General features: G+C 34.9%; 1 protein-coding gene across 2 annotated transcripts; it reads right to left on the bottom strand.

Moving 5' to 3' along the window:
• Window positions 1–1,679: 1,679 nt before the first annotated feature.
• LOC127128663 (uncharacterized) lies at window positions 1,680–6,560 on the bottom strand. 2 transcript variants are annotated; one of them, XM_051058028.1, is made up of 7 exons: window positions 6,196–6,560; window positions 3,229–3,390; window positions 3,042–3,123; window positions 2,807–2,873; window positions 2,374–2,559; window positions 2,219–2,279; window positions 1,680–2,127 (listed from the first exon to the last, which is right to left on the bottom strand). In XM_051058028.1, exons 1-7 carry the CDS (start codon window positions 6,341–6,343, stop codon window positions 1,964–1,966), a joined length of 870 nt encoding a protein of 289 aa, XP_050913985.1. In that variant the 5' UTR covers window positions 6,344–6,560; the 3' UTR covers window positions 1,680–1,963. The 2 variants fall into 2 exon arrangements, with proteins under 2 accessions (XP_050913985.1, XP_050913986.1); XM_051058029.1 differs by having other exon boundaries at window positions 3,229–3,387.
• Between the last annotated feature and the right edge of the window lie 9,098 nt (window positions 6,561–15,658).

Genomic DNA, 15,658 nt, shown 5'->3' with positions numbered 1-15,658 from the left:
CCTAATAATTAGGGAAGTATATAGCCATGTATCTCTCTGGTACGTCAAACCACCTTTCACCTTTATGTCGTCGTTGTGTTTCCGTCTTCGTGTCGGTAAGGGTGTTGACTTTGATTGATGGTTTGCTTTTATGAACTTTGGTTTCCTAGTTCAGTTTTAGATTTGTTGAGTTATGCAAGTTTTAATGTTTTCAGTAAAGTATGTCGCACTAGAGCATCTCGAGATGTTCTTAAATCCGCTTAAACCCTTCAGAATTGAATTTTCACTAATTGATTATAAATGGCCTTGAGTTTGATGTTGTTATCACAATGAATTGTTGGTGTGTGGACTCGTTACTTTGTTGGTTATCATGTTCATTTGTCGTATTCAAATATTTGAGTTTGTGTTCGATAGGTCACAGTTTTTTTTTCAATTCAATTTCAAGTCCACATGTCACTTCATGAATTGTGCAAAGTCTATGTTCAAATTTGTGGTTACTTTGTCTTTTAAGATTGTTATGTTCCAACCATTTGGATTGTTTGTTTTTTGATTTATTAGATTAGATCGACAAGATTAGATCAGAGATCTTTTAAGTTATTTTTTTAATAAGTTAGTCCTTTAAAAAAATTAACAATTTGATCCTTAACGATGATTTCTACATCTTTTTCTCACATTTTCAATATTTAAAAATGTGTCACTGTTGTATTCTAAAAAAAATAATTGTGCAGATATTTGGAAACTTAATGGACCAAATTATTTTTTAAAAAAAAAACTTAAATCATCAATCAATTCAAAAAAGTTAATTTAAAAGGCCTATGCTATAATTTTTCTTAGTCCACTAAGAATACCCCTGTTTCAAATTCAAACTCGAGGCACCGTTTTTTTTTCTAAATTTTTTATATGAATATACAATTGTCATTAGAGTAATTGTAAAATAAATATAATAAACATTGATTTAATAAAAAAAATAGTAATCATATTTATAAAGAAGAACTAAGTATAAAAATAAGTGTTATTTTATCTTTTAAATGTAATAATTTATTTATGGATGACAAATTATGTCACTTTATATCATTTACACAAATTAAAAAAATATAATTATTATTATATAAATAATTTTAGTTTCAAAAATTATAGTCAAATATTTTATCTCGCATAATTCCCATCAAGTGAAAGGGTACTTTTGTCTCACAAAAAATTGTTATACTTTAGATGAAATGATTTGAACACCATTTAAACATATAATTTTCCCAATCAAGTGAAAGGGTACTTTTGCCTCACATAAAATTCTTATACTTTAGATAAAATGATTTTAAACACCGTTTTAACATCGAGTGTTTTGATTTAACTTTTAGAAGAGAAAAAAACAATTCCAAATTTTGAAGTGATTTTTAGGTGTTTCATTCTTCAAAAATGGAATTGAAAAGCAATTATAGAGGTTTAGATGAAATCATTTAAACACCATTTACACCTGAGTGTTTTGATTTTAACTTTTAGAAGAGACAAAAAAATTCTAAAAGTGTAGAATTGATTTCTAGGTGTTTTTTCATTTTTAAAAAATAGAATTGAAAAACAATTATAGAGGTGTATAATTGATTTTGAGGTGATTTTTTGAAGTGAAACACCTAAAAATCAATTCATTCAAAATCAATTTTTTTCACAGGCAACCAAACACGCGCTAAGTATTGAACAAAAAAACAGCACCACACAACCAAATCTAGATTCTCACTTCTGCATTTTTCAGCAAAATTCTAACTAACAAGAACTATTTTTTTAAATACTTCAACTCTAGTACATTTATCCAAAAGGAGGAAAATCATAGTTAAAATACAACAGTGATAAAATTGAAAAGAGGGTCCTTAAGTGCAATCATGCACAAAAATACACAGTTATGTATTATTGACTAGAGTTAGAGTCAGAGAGAAAGAGCCTTCTGTCTCAAATTCTTCAAAATTGATATTCCAGTTGAGAGGGCACCTGATTTTCAATTTTTAGGTCGAAGCCTATGAAGTATATTGCAGTAGAAGCTCCAAGATTCACTCGTCTCACTGATTCGCTTTTGACCAAATGGATTCTGCTCTACAAACTTCGACACATTTTCAGCATTCGCTAATCGCTCCAGATAATTTCGTATGAGACCTCCAACACCTGTCACGAATCATGAAAAAGTAAATTCTATAATCATCGCTATAAAATAGCCCTTTCAACGATAAAATAAATGTGTAATTCTGCAACATACCTAGTGAGCTGTCATTAAGTTGTCGACAACTGAATGTTGGCGGATATATTGAATTGTGCGGCTACAATAATTAATCAACACATTAAACAGAAGTTAGGACATGTAGTTGAAAATCTTAAACGAAAATTTATAAAAGAAATAGTTAGTTAATTTACAGGATTGAGTAAACCCTTGTAGGGAGAGTCGTCTAAAAGCAGTGTATTTGATTCGTTGTAGTATCCCTTCTCCCAAGGAAGATCAGGATAATACTTATCCCAAATTCTCCTCAGATCCTTAAAAACAACAAGCTTGTGATTGTTTCCGAGAGCTTTGATATTTGTCTTAGTACATTGTGAAATGTTCTGTCAAGAATATGTAAATAAGATGAAAGTAGAACAATGTTTTGAAGTAATTTCAACAAAAGAAAACAAACAGATTAGACAAAAACAGTGAAACCATCAATCAGTAAAGAATCATCATGCCCAAAAACTCGAGTTTAAACATACACCAAAACAGTTTCGCTAGGTGACAAGTTATGTGAAAACTAAGGACGGCAATAGTTACTATTCTGAAAAACCAAAGCAAATGGATAAAGTGTTCAGTGCTCACCCAACAGAAAATCAACCTCTGACTCATGTTTCCCAACAAATGATTAATGATACTGTTGACATTTTTCCTACAAAATTATAAAATCCAGGAGTTAATAAGCAAAGGATAATTAATTGCTTACGGTACAATAAATCCTTGCAAAAAGGGTAGCTAAGGAAACGTAAATGCAGACAAAGTGAGAACAAGATAGTTGTTGAGTGATAATATATAGAAAAAAGTTGAAGTTGAAAAGTACTCCATTCTTGAAGACCACACAGCCACGTCAAATTTCTCGAAGCAAAAGTTCAGAAACTCACTACAAAAAGGCCTCTTGAATACTGAAATGAAATACAATCCAATTAACAAAGAAAACCAAATTGGTTTCTTGAAAAAAGAAAAGGACTTTGTCATTGGAAAAAGTAAATATAACAAAAATTTCTCACATGCTTTCTTCGCTATCATTGCATCTCTTTTTATTTTCTTTGGGAAAGGATGTGAAACTACGTCAACAAGAATCCCATTAATATCAAGAATAAGAAGCTTCTTCTTCAAACATCCAACAGATTTTCCAATGGAAGGAACTGGCAAAGCCTTTGACCTATCTTCTTCATTAGTAATTGATAATTTTTGCATTTCGTTAGTACATGAATTGTAACGCCTTGGTTACATTGGGTTTAAATAGTTGGAAAAAAGTGGAAAATTATAATAAATAAAGTAAGCATTTAGCAGAAGATAAATAATAGTCTGACTCATAAAGAAAAAGACAATAAAACAAACATCTAAAATGTTCAATAGTAATGCAAGAATCACCAAAACTTGATGACTTTCAAACAAAAGCACGGACATGGACACCAAACATGACACCGACACCACTGGTAATAATTTGAAATGAGTAAATTGAACAAAATTACAAGTGTCGGTGTCGTGCTGGTGTCCGACACTGACACGCCTTTTTTCAGAGGTGTCGGTGCTATAGAGGCTAAAAGTGACTATAATCTCCGATTACTAACCAAGGAAACAATAATTATACAAGGAACAAACAGCTCCTCAGTGTGTTCAAAGTATATTTTTTCCAATAGCTCAAGACAATAGTGAAATTTATAAACTCAATAAGTACACCAAAATTTTAAAATCAGTTTGAAAAAGTGTTGTTTCCAACCAGCACAGAAACCGGAAAAATTGACTAAAATATTGCATTCTTTCAAAAATAATAGTAGAGATAACAACTCAAAAAAACATTTACATCAAAACAGAACAGTATAACTAACATACTGACATCTTATAATTAATTCAATACCGTCATTCAATTCTCATCTCATGTGGGTAATCAAGCCTGTTTTTGTGGAGGTAAAACTTTATTCGTGTGAAGTATGAGACCCATCTTTATAGAGCATATAGTTCAGATCTACGTAAACTTTTGTATTGTAGACTACGAGACCCATCCATGTGGAGCACACAGCTCAATCTTTGGGTAAATAACCATGGATTATTGTATTGAACACATCTACATGGAGCACATAGCTCATTTTGGATAAATAACCATGAGATACAAGAACCATAAATATGGAGCACATAGTTCATCTTGGGTAAATAACCATGAGATACAAGAACCACCAATATGGAGCACGTAGCTCATATTGGGTAAATAACCATGAGATACAAGAACCATCAATATGGAGCACATAGCTTATATTGAGTAAATAACCATGAGATACAAGAACCATCAATATGGAGCACATAGCTCATATTGGGTAAACAACCATGAGATACAAGAACCATCAATATGGAGCACATAGCTCATCTTGGGTAAATAACCATGAGATACAAAAACCATCAATATGGAGCACATAGCTCATCTTGGGTAAATAACAAAGGAGACACATGGCTCATCTTCCACATATGGCACATTCTTGGCAAGTGATCGTGAGACATAGGACCCATCGAAAGGGAGCACATAGCTCATCCTGGGTAAATAACTATGGGACACATGGCTTGTCTCATATATATTGCTCAACCTGGGAATATAACCGTGAGATATAGGACCAACTAATCGACAAGGAGCACATAGCTCATCTGGGGTAAATAACTATGGAATGGTCTGTCTCATACATATGGCTCGTCCTGGGTATATAACGTGAGATATAAAACCAACCAATCGACAGGAGCACATAGCTCACCTTGGGTAAATAACTATGAAACACATGGCTCGTCTAGTCTCATGCATATTGCTCATCATGGGTATATAACCATGAGATATAGGACCGAACACTCGATAGGGAGCACATAGCTCATCCTAGGTAAATAACTATGGGATACATGGCTTGTCTCATACATATGGCTCATCCTGGGTATATAAACGTGAGATATAAGACCAACCAATCGATAGGGAGTACATAGCTCATCTTGGGTAAATAACTATGAAACACATGGCTCGTTTTGTCTCATACATACTACTCATCGTGGGTATATAGATGTGTGATATAGGACCAAACACTCGATAGGGAGCACATAGCTCGTCCTGGGTAAATAACTATTGAAAATATGGCCCATACATATGTCTCATCCATGGTATATAAACACGAGATATAGGACCAACCAATCGACAGGGAGCACATAGCTCATCCTGGGCAAATAACTATGGAACACATGGCTCGTCTTGTCTCATGCATATTGGTCATCATGGGTATATAACTGTGAGTTATAGGACCAAAAACTCGATAGGGAACACATAGTTCAGCCTGGGTAAATAACTATTGAAAATATGGCTCATTTCATATATATGGCACGTCCTAGGTAAATAACCATGAGATAAAGGACCCGTCGATAGGGAGCACATAGCTCCTTTTGGGTAAATAACTAAGGAACACATGGCTCATCTCCCACATATAGCTCCTCGTGGGTAAATAAACTTGGAACACATTGCTCATCTCATACACATGGCTCATATAAAGCAAATAACCGTGAGATATACAAAACCCATCAATAGAAAGCACATAGCTCATCTCAAACGGCCACCCAACAATCATTGATCAAAATCCATTTTAGTTTCATTTCATACAAATTATCCTTTCTAAACCCTTTTTCTCACTATCATCATAAAAAACGCATTTGTAAAAGGGACTAATCCATACCATTCCATCAAAAGCAACAATCACCCAAGCATACATATTCAAATCAATCATAAAAACATCATTCACAATCAAATGAACAGACCAATTGAATATACAATAACAATCAATTTCATGATTAAATCCATCATTTCACAAATCCCACAGTTTACAGAGTTCGGTTTTCATCAAACACATGTTCTGCATCATGAATTCTCTTCAATAAAACCCTAACTCGTTTCAATTCCGAATCCATCAACCAAATGTATCATAAAATAGGTTTTAGAAAGTGTAATCACTCACCTGTGATAGAGTTTTCAGACTCACAAACAATGTTACTGTTCAAACTATCATTTTCTTTAGCCGCCTCTGCCTTCTTCTTCTTCTTCTTGATCGACTTCCGTTTTCTCTTCAGTGATTTAGTACTCTTTGGAGGAGGTTCGTTATTCATACTTGTATCTCAAAAATTTGCAGATATTCTAAACAACTAAATCTGAACCAGCTTCAATTTGAGGCTGAACTGAAGAATTACAGTTGAGAATGGGTTGGAATTCTGGCGGTGGGAGGGAATAGACGGTGTGGTTGGGCCGGCGGCGGTGGTTTAGAGAGGTGACGGTAGTTGTATTGGTTCATTAGGGTTTCAATTGCCCACTTCTCTTTTCATCTCATTTATATTATTTTATTCTATTTTATTGATAAATTATATTATATTATTTTATAGAAAAATAAATTATTTTTTTACCCAAATACCCTGTTTTTTTTAAAATCCTAAAATTACTCTGTATTCAATCTACCCCACTTTGATGAGGAACTGTCAGATGAATTGGCGTCTCCTTTCAAATTTATAGAGGATGTGCCAATTGAATTGGTTAGTGCTCCTTGTGTTGTCAATCCAATTGGCCCTTATGTGTTAAGCTTTAAAGGAAACGTCAATTTATCTGGCACCTGTGTGTGTTTTGTAAAAATTTTTTAAAAATCATTGTACGTGATAAATAAAGTCGAAATTGGACCAATTCATATTAATATTAATACTCGTTTACACAAAAAAGACTAATGTCGATGACCGGGATCACCTAACCGGCCTCCGGTCCCACATCCTCGAGCTACCCGAACTCATGGGTTAAAGTTTCATTGATCGTTAACTTTGCATAGATGCCATTAACAAATTATTACGAAATAATTAGGTTAATAGTCATACATCTGTCAGTCGAAGGTGATCCAAGAGATTGCGATACTGGGTAATACAGTGTCTGGGACATCCGTTATAACTCATTCCACGTGCCGACCATCTGTACCATACGGGAATGTGCATACGGGAATCTGAACCGGGAAAGTAAGTAAATATAGTCCATTTTTAAGAACTTACTTTTGTGCATACGGGAATGTGAATGGGTTGTTGTTGACGGGTGTTAGGGACGGTAGTCTTGACCAACCTCATGCTTGGAGTAAAACAGCACATCCAGAAAATATAGATGTGTCTTTATGTGCATTTTTACACAAAGAGCTATAAAGATAAGCCAACACAAGCGGACCCTCAAATGTAACTTCCTATTCTATCTACATGTCTTAGTAAAGGTAACTGATTTGAATGTCGTAACATCCTTTGCAAGTTTCGGTTGGTTGCGTCTCACAAAAAGAGAAGCGACTCTTGGGAGATAGCTTCTATATACCCACCTCAAAGTTGCAGATCAACTAATATTGAACAAGATCACCGTAAATTAAGCGTTGCATTGATATGTCAAGACATTTTACCGCTTGTTAACAAAGACCCATCAGTGAAGGTGGGTATAATAATATCTCATATCGTCATAAGATATAATTATACTCCATCTTACAAGAAAGTGTGGATTGCGAGGACAAAGGCTATTGAACATGTATTCATCAACTATGAGGATTCATACAAAGAATTGTCACGGTTTTTATGGGTCCTAAAAACATACGTACCAGGAACTGTTGCAATTATGGAGACATTGCCAACATTTAGGCCATACGGAACCTGTGTTGCTGGAAATAGAATATTTCACCGCCTCTTTTGGGCATTTGAACTGTGCATCAAAGGTTTTGTATTCTGCAAACTTATTATTCAAATTGATGGAACATGGTTATACGACAAATACAAGGTAATTTGCTTATGGCTGTTGCACAAGACGACAGCAACAATGTCTTTCCCATTGCCTTTGCTCTGGTTGAAGGTGAAACCGCTGGTGGTTGGGGTTTCTTTCTTCGACATCTCAGAACACATGTCGCTCCACAAGTCAATCTCTGTTTGATTTCAGATATACATGTTACCATTGAGAGTGCTTACAATAACCATGATAACGAATGACATGATCCTTCTTCTACCCATGTCTATTGCATTAGACATATCGCACAAAACTTCATGCTTGCAATCAAAGATAAGAATCTTTGCAAAAAAAGTGGTGAATGTTGGGTATGCTTTAACTCAACCGTCATTTCAACATTACCGTGATGAAATTAGATTGTCTAATGCAGATGCAGGAAGATGGGTGGATAACATACCAGTAGAGCAGTGGACAAAGGCATTTGACGGAGGCTGTCGGTGGGGCCACATGACAACAAATCTTGTGGAATGCATGGACGGCATATTCAAAGGCATTAGAAATCTACCAATAACCGCTTTGGTCAGAACAACCTATTATAGGTTGGCTTCTACCTTTGCAACCAGAGGTGAAAGATGGAGTACAGTGTTAATGTCGGGTCAAATATTCAGTGAATGTTGTATGAAAGTAATGAAAGAGGAAAGTATCAAAGCTAGCACACACGCGGTTACAGTCTTTGATTGTCATAGGTAAAATTTCAGTGTATAGGAAATAATGGACAATAATGAGGGGAGACCAAAGTTATCATATGCTATCAAACTAAACAGAAGTTGGTGCGATTGTGGAAAGTTCCAGGCCTTCCGTATTCCATGCTCCCATGTTATTGTGGCATGTGGACATACTCGTCAGGACGCTTACAACCATCTATCTGATGTTTACAAGGCCATTATCATCATGAATGTGTATAACAAAAGCTTCTCAGTGCTGTCAATGGAGGAATATTGGCCTCCATATGAAGGTGACATAATTTGGCACAACGATAAGATGCGAAGAAATAAAAAAGGATAGCCAAACAGCACGTGTATTAGAACAGAAATGGATACGACTGATAAAATGATAAGACTATGTAGTATATGTCATCAACCAGGACACAATAAGAACAATTGTCTCAATCTAGGAGCAACATTTGTATCATAAGATAGTATCTCCTTTTAATTTTTGTAACCTTGGATTTTTATATATCATTATCTTTTTGTTACAACAAGGTGTAGTACCCCAAAATTTGCCCCCCCCCCCCCCCATTTTTCTTTTTCATCTAACCTATAACCTGAGACTCACTCATGACTCATTCATGTGCATCATTCACTAACCAGCATCACAAATTCGAGGTTTGTGGCTAATGAAAAGCAATATCTGGTGTCTGACTTTCGGTGCATCTCATTTGGCTTTAAGCCCTAATCATGGACCTGGAGGTTGGTGAACAACATGACCTACATTGAGGAAGGCTGGAAACCCTAACTGTGGTTCTTGACATTGGCGCATGGCTTATGTCGGTTACTTCTCAATTTGAGGCCTTTGATTGATCACTTGGAGTTAGGCTACTAAACCCTAGCACATGGCTTAGTTTGGTTGGTTCCAAGCATGCTTGCATTCATATTCCACTACATTATGATCGCATTTGACCTAAATCACTTCATCCATTCAATTCCATTGAGCTTCATTGATCCAAAGTTCATTGATTCAGTCGGGCCAAGTCATGGCATGATCTCTGAGTGTCCATGGCCTTCATTCACAAAATACATTGGTTCTATTAGTTCATGAATCCCTCTTAAACACGCATTCTTAATCAGAGAAGCCCATTTCATCATCTTTTTGCATCAGTTGACTTTTGGTCGACCAGTTGACCAAAGTTAACTCGTCATACTCGACCATGGCATTTGGCATAAATATCAACAATCATTGCATCATTGTTCCAGATTGATTTTGACATCATATTTCTTTTGGTTTGACTTCGATGATAACCCATTTAGCGTGTCTAAGTTCTTAAGCCTTTTTATTTCTTTTGGTTGTTAAGCCCATTTAACCAATCAAAATTCAATTTTAACCTTTAGATTAGAATTAACCTAGTTCCCTAATCCAAAATAAACTCGTGATTAAATTAATCAAAAGCAATTTTGATTAATTAAATCCTTTGAACTTGTATAATCCCACAGTCTAAATTGAGTGGCCAAAAGACCCTTGGTCATTTAATAAGACTTTTCTTCCAAGATGTGGAGCTCAAGGCCTCAACTCAAGATCTTCAATCAAGGCATCCTCAGTCACACCAAGCAGCGAATTATACAAGACAAATCAAAGGTTAACACTTGGTAAAAACGATTCAAATTGTACGAAACGAGCCTTAAGTAATGAGGAATGATGAGAGGGAGTCTCTCATATCCTTGTCTAGAGCGACTTTGCGTATGGGGCGTATGCCCCAAATATTCAAAGCATTCGCCCTTATTCATAGACTTTAGTACAATACGAATCAATTAAACTACCAAGTCTTCCTCATACAAGTTTAATATCAACACAAGGATCAATAACAAAGGTTCTTCACCAACAACCTGTCAGTCAAGAGAAGTATCATGCGAAACGAGCCTTAAGTAATAAGGAATGATGAGATGGAGTCTCTCCTATCCTTGTCTAGAGCGACTTTGTGTATGGGGCGTATGCCCCAAATATTCAAAGTGTTCGCCCTTATTCATAGACTTTAGTGTGATTCCTATCGATCGATTGTCAAGTCTCTTATCACTTCACTCTCAATTCCATTCTAATCAATTCAATCTCAATCATCCATTTCTTCTTGCCTCCAATCAATTTCTTTTCAGCCCTAGTGGGCTGAACTACGAAAGCTCTGATTTTCTCATTGCACTATGAGGGTACGTAGGCAAGAGAACCCGGTTTCTTCGCGAGCTCTATCTTATCTATCTTATCTATCAATCCACCTTCTTTATCCCATGGATTACTCTCCATTCACTCAACCAATACCATCTTTTTGAGTTCAATCATACTTCTCCTTGGACTCCTTTTCCATCCTTTTAGGGCGTCCTGATGACAATCCATCTCTTCAATCGAGAGTTGTTTGGCTCTCATCCCAAGCATTTAATTCATTCTTTTTCGGCTAACACGCCACTTTGCTTTTCGATTAAGAGTTTATCCTTCTCTTGGATCCAAGATACTATCCCGAGTTGATCTCGAATCGTCAATTCCCCAGCAAGTGATACACTACTCCTTGCACTCCAGTACTACAATCCTTCCTTGGCTTAGTGTTTGTCTTGTGAGTCCCTATTGCTTAGACAAATATCTCTCTTTCTATTCTCGTAGTTCTGAACTACGATTGCTCTGACTTTCTCATTGCATAATGAGAATACGTAGGCACGAGGATGCGAATCCTTGGCGAGCATACTTCTAATTATTCCTTCTTCCTCCTTAGGGCATCACTCATATCTTTCACAATCCATTACCTACCTTCAATCATAAACCGTTCATCCAATGACATATCTGTCTCTTTTGACATCGAAATACACTTTCTTTGGAATTCCATATACACCCTTTTAGGACGCCTAACGAATAGTCCGCATTTCATACCTAGAGTTGTTTGGCTCTTATCCCAAACATTTAATTCCTTCCTTTTTTAGCCAAAACCCTACAGTGGCGGCCTACTAGTCCACGTATCGGTTAACGTTGTTTCTCTCTATGGTAGAAATCTCACTCCTCTTATGGATTTCAATACACTTTCACCTTTCGATTTCAAACAATATTTCTTTAGTCACTTATCACCAGATACCCAATTTTGTGACTTCGGTCACTTCATACCATTCATCTCCATGATACATTCATAATCTACCTTCCTTCACTCCACGTGATATACCTTTATCTTTGAGTCAAATACATTATACCTTTGTGCTCCATCTTGTACCTCCTTGTGAACCAAGAGTTGTTTGACCCTTACCCCAACCCCCTAATTCCTCTCTTTTCGATTGTCCCAGTACAGTGATACAAGTGCTATACGCCCTCGCTTGTCGGTTCATACCTGTTTACTCTTGGATTCATGTTTTTACCCTCGTTTGGAGCTCAAATCACACTATTCTTTGGCTCAAATCATACCTTCTATCACACTTCTTTCCACCTCCTGCCTCTAGTTCCTTGAAATACGAAGCTCTGAATTCCTCATTGCACTATGAGGATACGTAGGCATGAGGGCCCCAATCCTCACCGAGCACTTTATCTATTCTTTTCTTTTTCTTCATTCATTTGCGATTAATCTCTAGTTAACACCCATTCAAGCGAGAACAATCAAAATGGTTCCCATGGAGTACCATGGATGTTTAGGGTGCTAATACCTTCCCCTTGCATAACCGACTTCCTTACCCATTATATCTCTTTCCCCCGGGTTTTATCGATGTTTTCCCTTCCCTTTGGGGATAAATAAAGTTTGATGGCGACTCTGTTGTATGTTCGAGCGTGCGATGCGTTCGGGTATATTTCTGCTAGCTTCACAAGGTTAACAACAAACATCACTACATCATAAGCAAACTTAAAAGATAACATTTCTAACTGATTACAACAATCAAACTGATGTCATCCCGTCCAAACATCATTTACCTAACATCCTTATCAGTTTTGACTCGCACCCAACCAAATATACTATCAAGTCTCTCAATACTTCTAATTTTCCCCCCTAATGGTATTTTTCCATCTAACCAACGAACCAACTCCCTCTTCAGTTGATCGAAACTATAGATGTTTCAGAAGAGCATCAACATCGGAGGTTTGTCTCTCGAATAAATCATTTTCCCATAGCGGCGACGAACACCAAACATGTTTACAATATGACAAAATGAGATGTGGAAAAATAATTCACACAACACCTCTATTTATAACACAAAAAATTGCACATTACACTGAGACGTCATGTCAATTAGCGCCTCCCCTTCCAAATAACACATAGGCGCCAATTGAATTGACAGCACCATGTGCCGTAACCAATTCAATTGGTGCCTCCACTTAATGTTTTAGGGTAAACGCCAATTGGTCTGGCGTCTATGCCCTATATTTTTTTTAAACCGGAGTAGTTTGGGAATTATTTTGAAAACTAAATAATTTTAGGAATTTTTTTGAAACCATTTATCCTATTAAGTTAGACATAATTTTTTTAAATTATTTATATATCATTATAGAATGATATATTATTTTTATTGATGATAACATAAAATATCGTTATACTATTTTATACTATTTTACATTTTATATTATACTAATATTCATCTGCTAGCATTTTCAAATGTTCATGCGCAAAAAATATAAATTGTATTATTATTTTAAAATTACTTGTAAAATAGTAGTAAAGATAATAGTATAAAAGATAATAATGATATAACTGTGGTTCGTTTGTAAGAAAGATATATTAAAGTTTAAAATAGAAATTGAAAATGGTATATCAATTATCTAACTACCATGAAACAAACTAGCATGTTTGCTTTATTGCCCTTCCTTTTTAAACTTTTTACAAAGCCATTTGAACAATATTGTAATTCAATAATCAACCTAATATTATCTCCAACTGTGTTTAACAACAGCAAATCTATGTCTACATCATATTTTTTATTAATGTTTTTCTCACTGTTTCACCATTATCCATAATGTTATGAATGAATGGTGTGTTTTCTAACTCTTCCTTAGGAGGTTTTTAACTTAACTATGTATGCTGACATAGTTTTACCTCTATCTAACAATGTTATTTGTAAATCATTCAAATGTTTAGGTCTCTGATCTTCATCAAGGATTTGCAGACGGGAAATCATGTATGGAAAATGGTTTTTGTAGTCTCTCTAAAAGGAAGGAGTAAAAAGAAGCTTAGGTTTTTGATTTGGGCTCTAGTTTGTAAGTTAATTTGGTTAATTAGGAATGCAACTCTTTTTAAGGGTGGTCATAAAAGAGATAGTGAAATTGTTTTATTGGCTTTCCTGGGATTTGTTCAAATCTAAAAAGGTCGTTTGAGTTGCGATAGCAAAGGTTGAGTTTTGGATCCGATTTGATGTATTAGTTAATCTTCTGTTGTATTGGATTGATTATGCCTTGTGCTCAATTTGAATACAATGCATTTGCTTATAAAAAAATCTTAAAAGACAAAGTAACTATAAATTTTAATCTATAGAAAACAACTTCACACTTGCACAATCCCAATCTCGAATCCACATTAGAGGCGCAAAACTAAATTGAAAAAAAAGCAAGTGTGTGAGCTAATGAGCATGAGCACATATGTTGAAAACGACAAATGAACACGATCACCAACAAAGTAATGAGTCTGCGCACCAACAATTCCTTGTGATACCAACAACAAACTCAACCATTTCTAGCTAATCAACGCAAATTCAACCATGAAGGATTGAGAGAGATTTAAGGACATCTCCAAATGCTTCGACGCGAAGTACACAACTGAAAACTTTAAAATCTGCAGAACTTAATAAATCAGGAATTGAACCCATAAACCAAAGTACAAAAAGCAAATTACTAATCAGAATCAACACCCCAACTGACACGACGTCTGAGATGAGAATATCCCAGATCAAATAACAGGGGCCTACGACCTAGCATACACACTAGATCAAATTAGGCTTTTTTAAATAGAAAATGCCCAAACTTTTTATAAACTTATTTAATTAAAAAGACTAGGAAACAAACTATAAAAAAAGTCTTTTAAATCTATCAGTCAGGCTATTTAAATAAATATGAATAATATTGTTATTATTATTATTATTATATTATATTATGTATTTTAAATTAAAATATAAATTTATCAACTTTTCAATAATTTAAACTTATTAATCTACGTCAATTTTTTGAACATTTAAGCGTATTATTATAAATTCGAATTAAAATATAATATTTTTTCTTAGTAAAATTTTATGAAAATGTCAAACTCTTCATTTCAGTTAGTTAGTCTATTCAAGTATTAACTGAACTTTTTATTTATATATGTTCAAATGTAACAAACTTTTAAGTAGACCAACATACTAATTGGACTTTTAAAAATGCCACACTCAAGCTTTAAAAAAATCTATGACAAGTTACATGCTAAACTTAGGCTTTGAATTTTTTATCAAATCATACTCAGACTTGTCAAAGTCTAACTCGACCAAACCTATTCTCATCTTTAATAGTGATAGAAGCACAACGACATCATGAATGCGGAAATTAATTTGACATACCAGAAAGAATCTGATCTAGAGAAAACACAACCTACCTGAACGCGAACACCAAGAACATAGAAGATCCACTTTAAGAACCACCAATGATATTGGAGAATGACCTAAATAGATTTCAAAAAAGCAAGCAAGCAATGTCGATATTTGAAAATGATAATGTCACAAATTTCATAAACAAATAGAGACCACCAACACGATGTTGGGTCATAAATTTTGGGGGTCAACACATGGGAACATATACATATATTGTGGTATTTCTTTATGAGCAACATACATTGTGAGTCACACATCATATATTCACTCAAAACCTTAAGGTGATAAGTGTATGGATTCTCACTTATAAAATGCTCAATCTTCACTTTTCTAATTAATATTGAACTTCTATCTCACACTTGATTCTTAACACTTCCAACTCATACTTGTTTTTCTCAACACTCTCCTTCAAGTGTGAGTTTATCC

The sequence above is a fragment of the Lathyrus oleraceus genome, chromosome 3 (assembly GCF_024323335.1).
Source record: "Lathyrus oleraceus cultivar Zhongwan6 chromosome 3, CAAS_Psat_ZW6_1.0, whole genome shotgun sequence".
In the NCBI taxonomy this organism is placed as follows: domain Eukaryota; kingdom Viridiplantae; phylum Streptophyta; class Magnoliopsida; order Fabales; family Fabaceae; genus Lathyrus; species Lathyrus oleraceus.
This window is presented reverse-complemented; position numbering and strand designations above follow the sequence as displayed.

Coding starts and splice junctions, on each gene's coding strand:
- LOC127128663 (XM_051058028.1), bottom strand. CDS start 6,343: ATGAATAACGAACCTCCTCCAAAGAGTACTAAATCACTGAAGAGAAAA. Junction 3,391..6,195: donor GTCTGAAAACTCTATCACAG/GTGAGTGATTAC, acceptor TTACTAATGAAG/AAGATAGGTCAAAGGCTTTG. Junction 3,124..3,228: donor AATGATAGCGAAGAAAGCAT/GTGAGAAATTTT, acceptor ATTTCATTTCAG/TATTCAAGAGGCCTTTTTGT.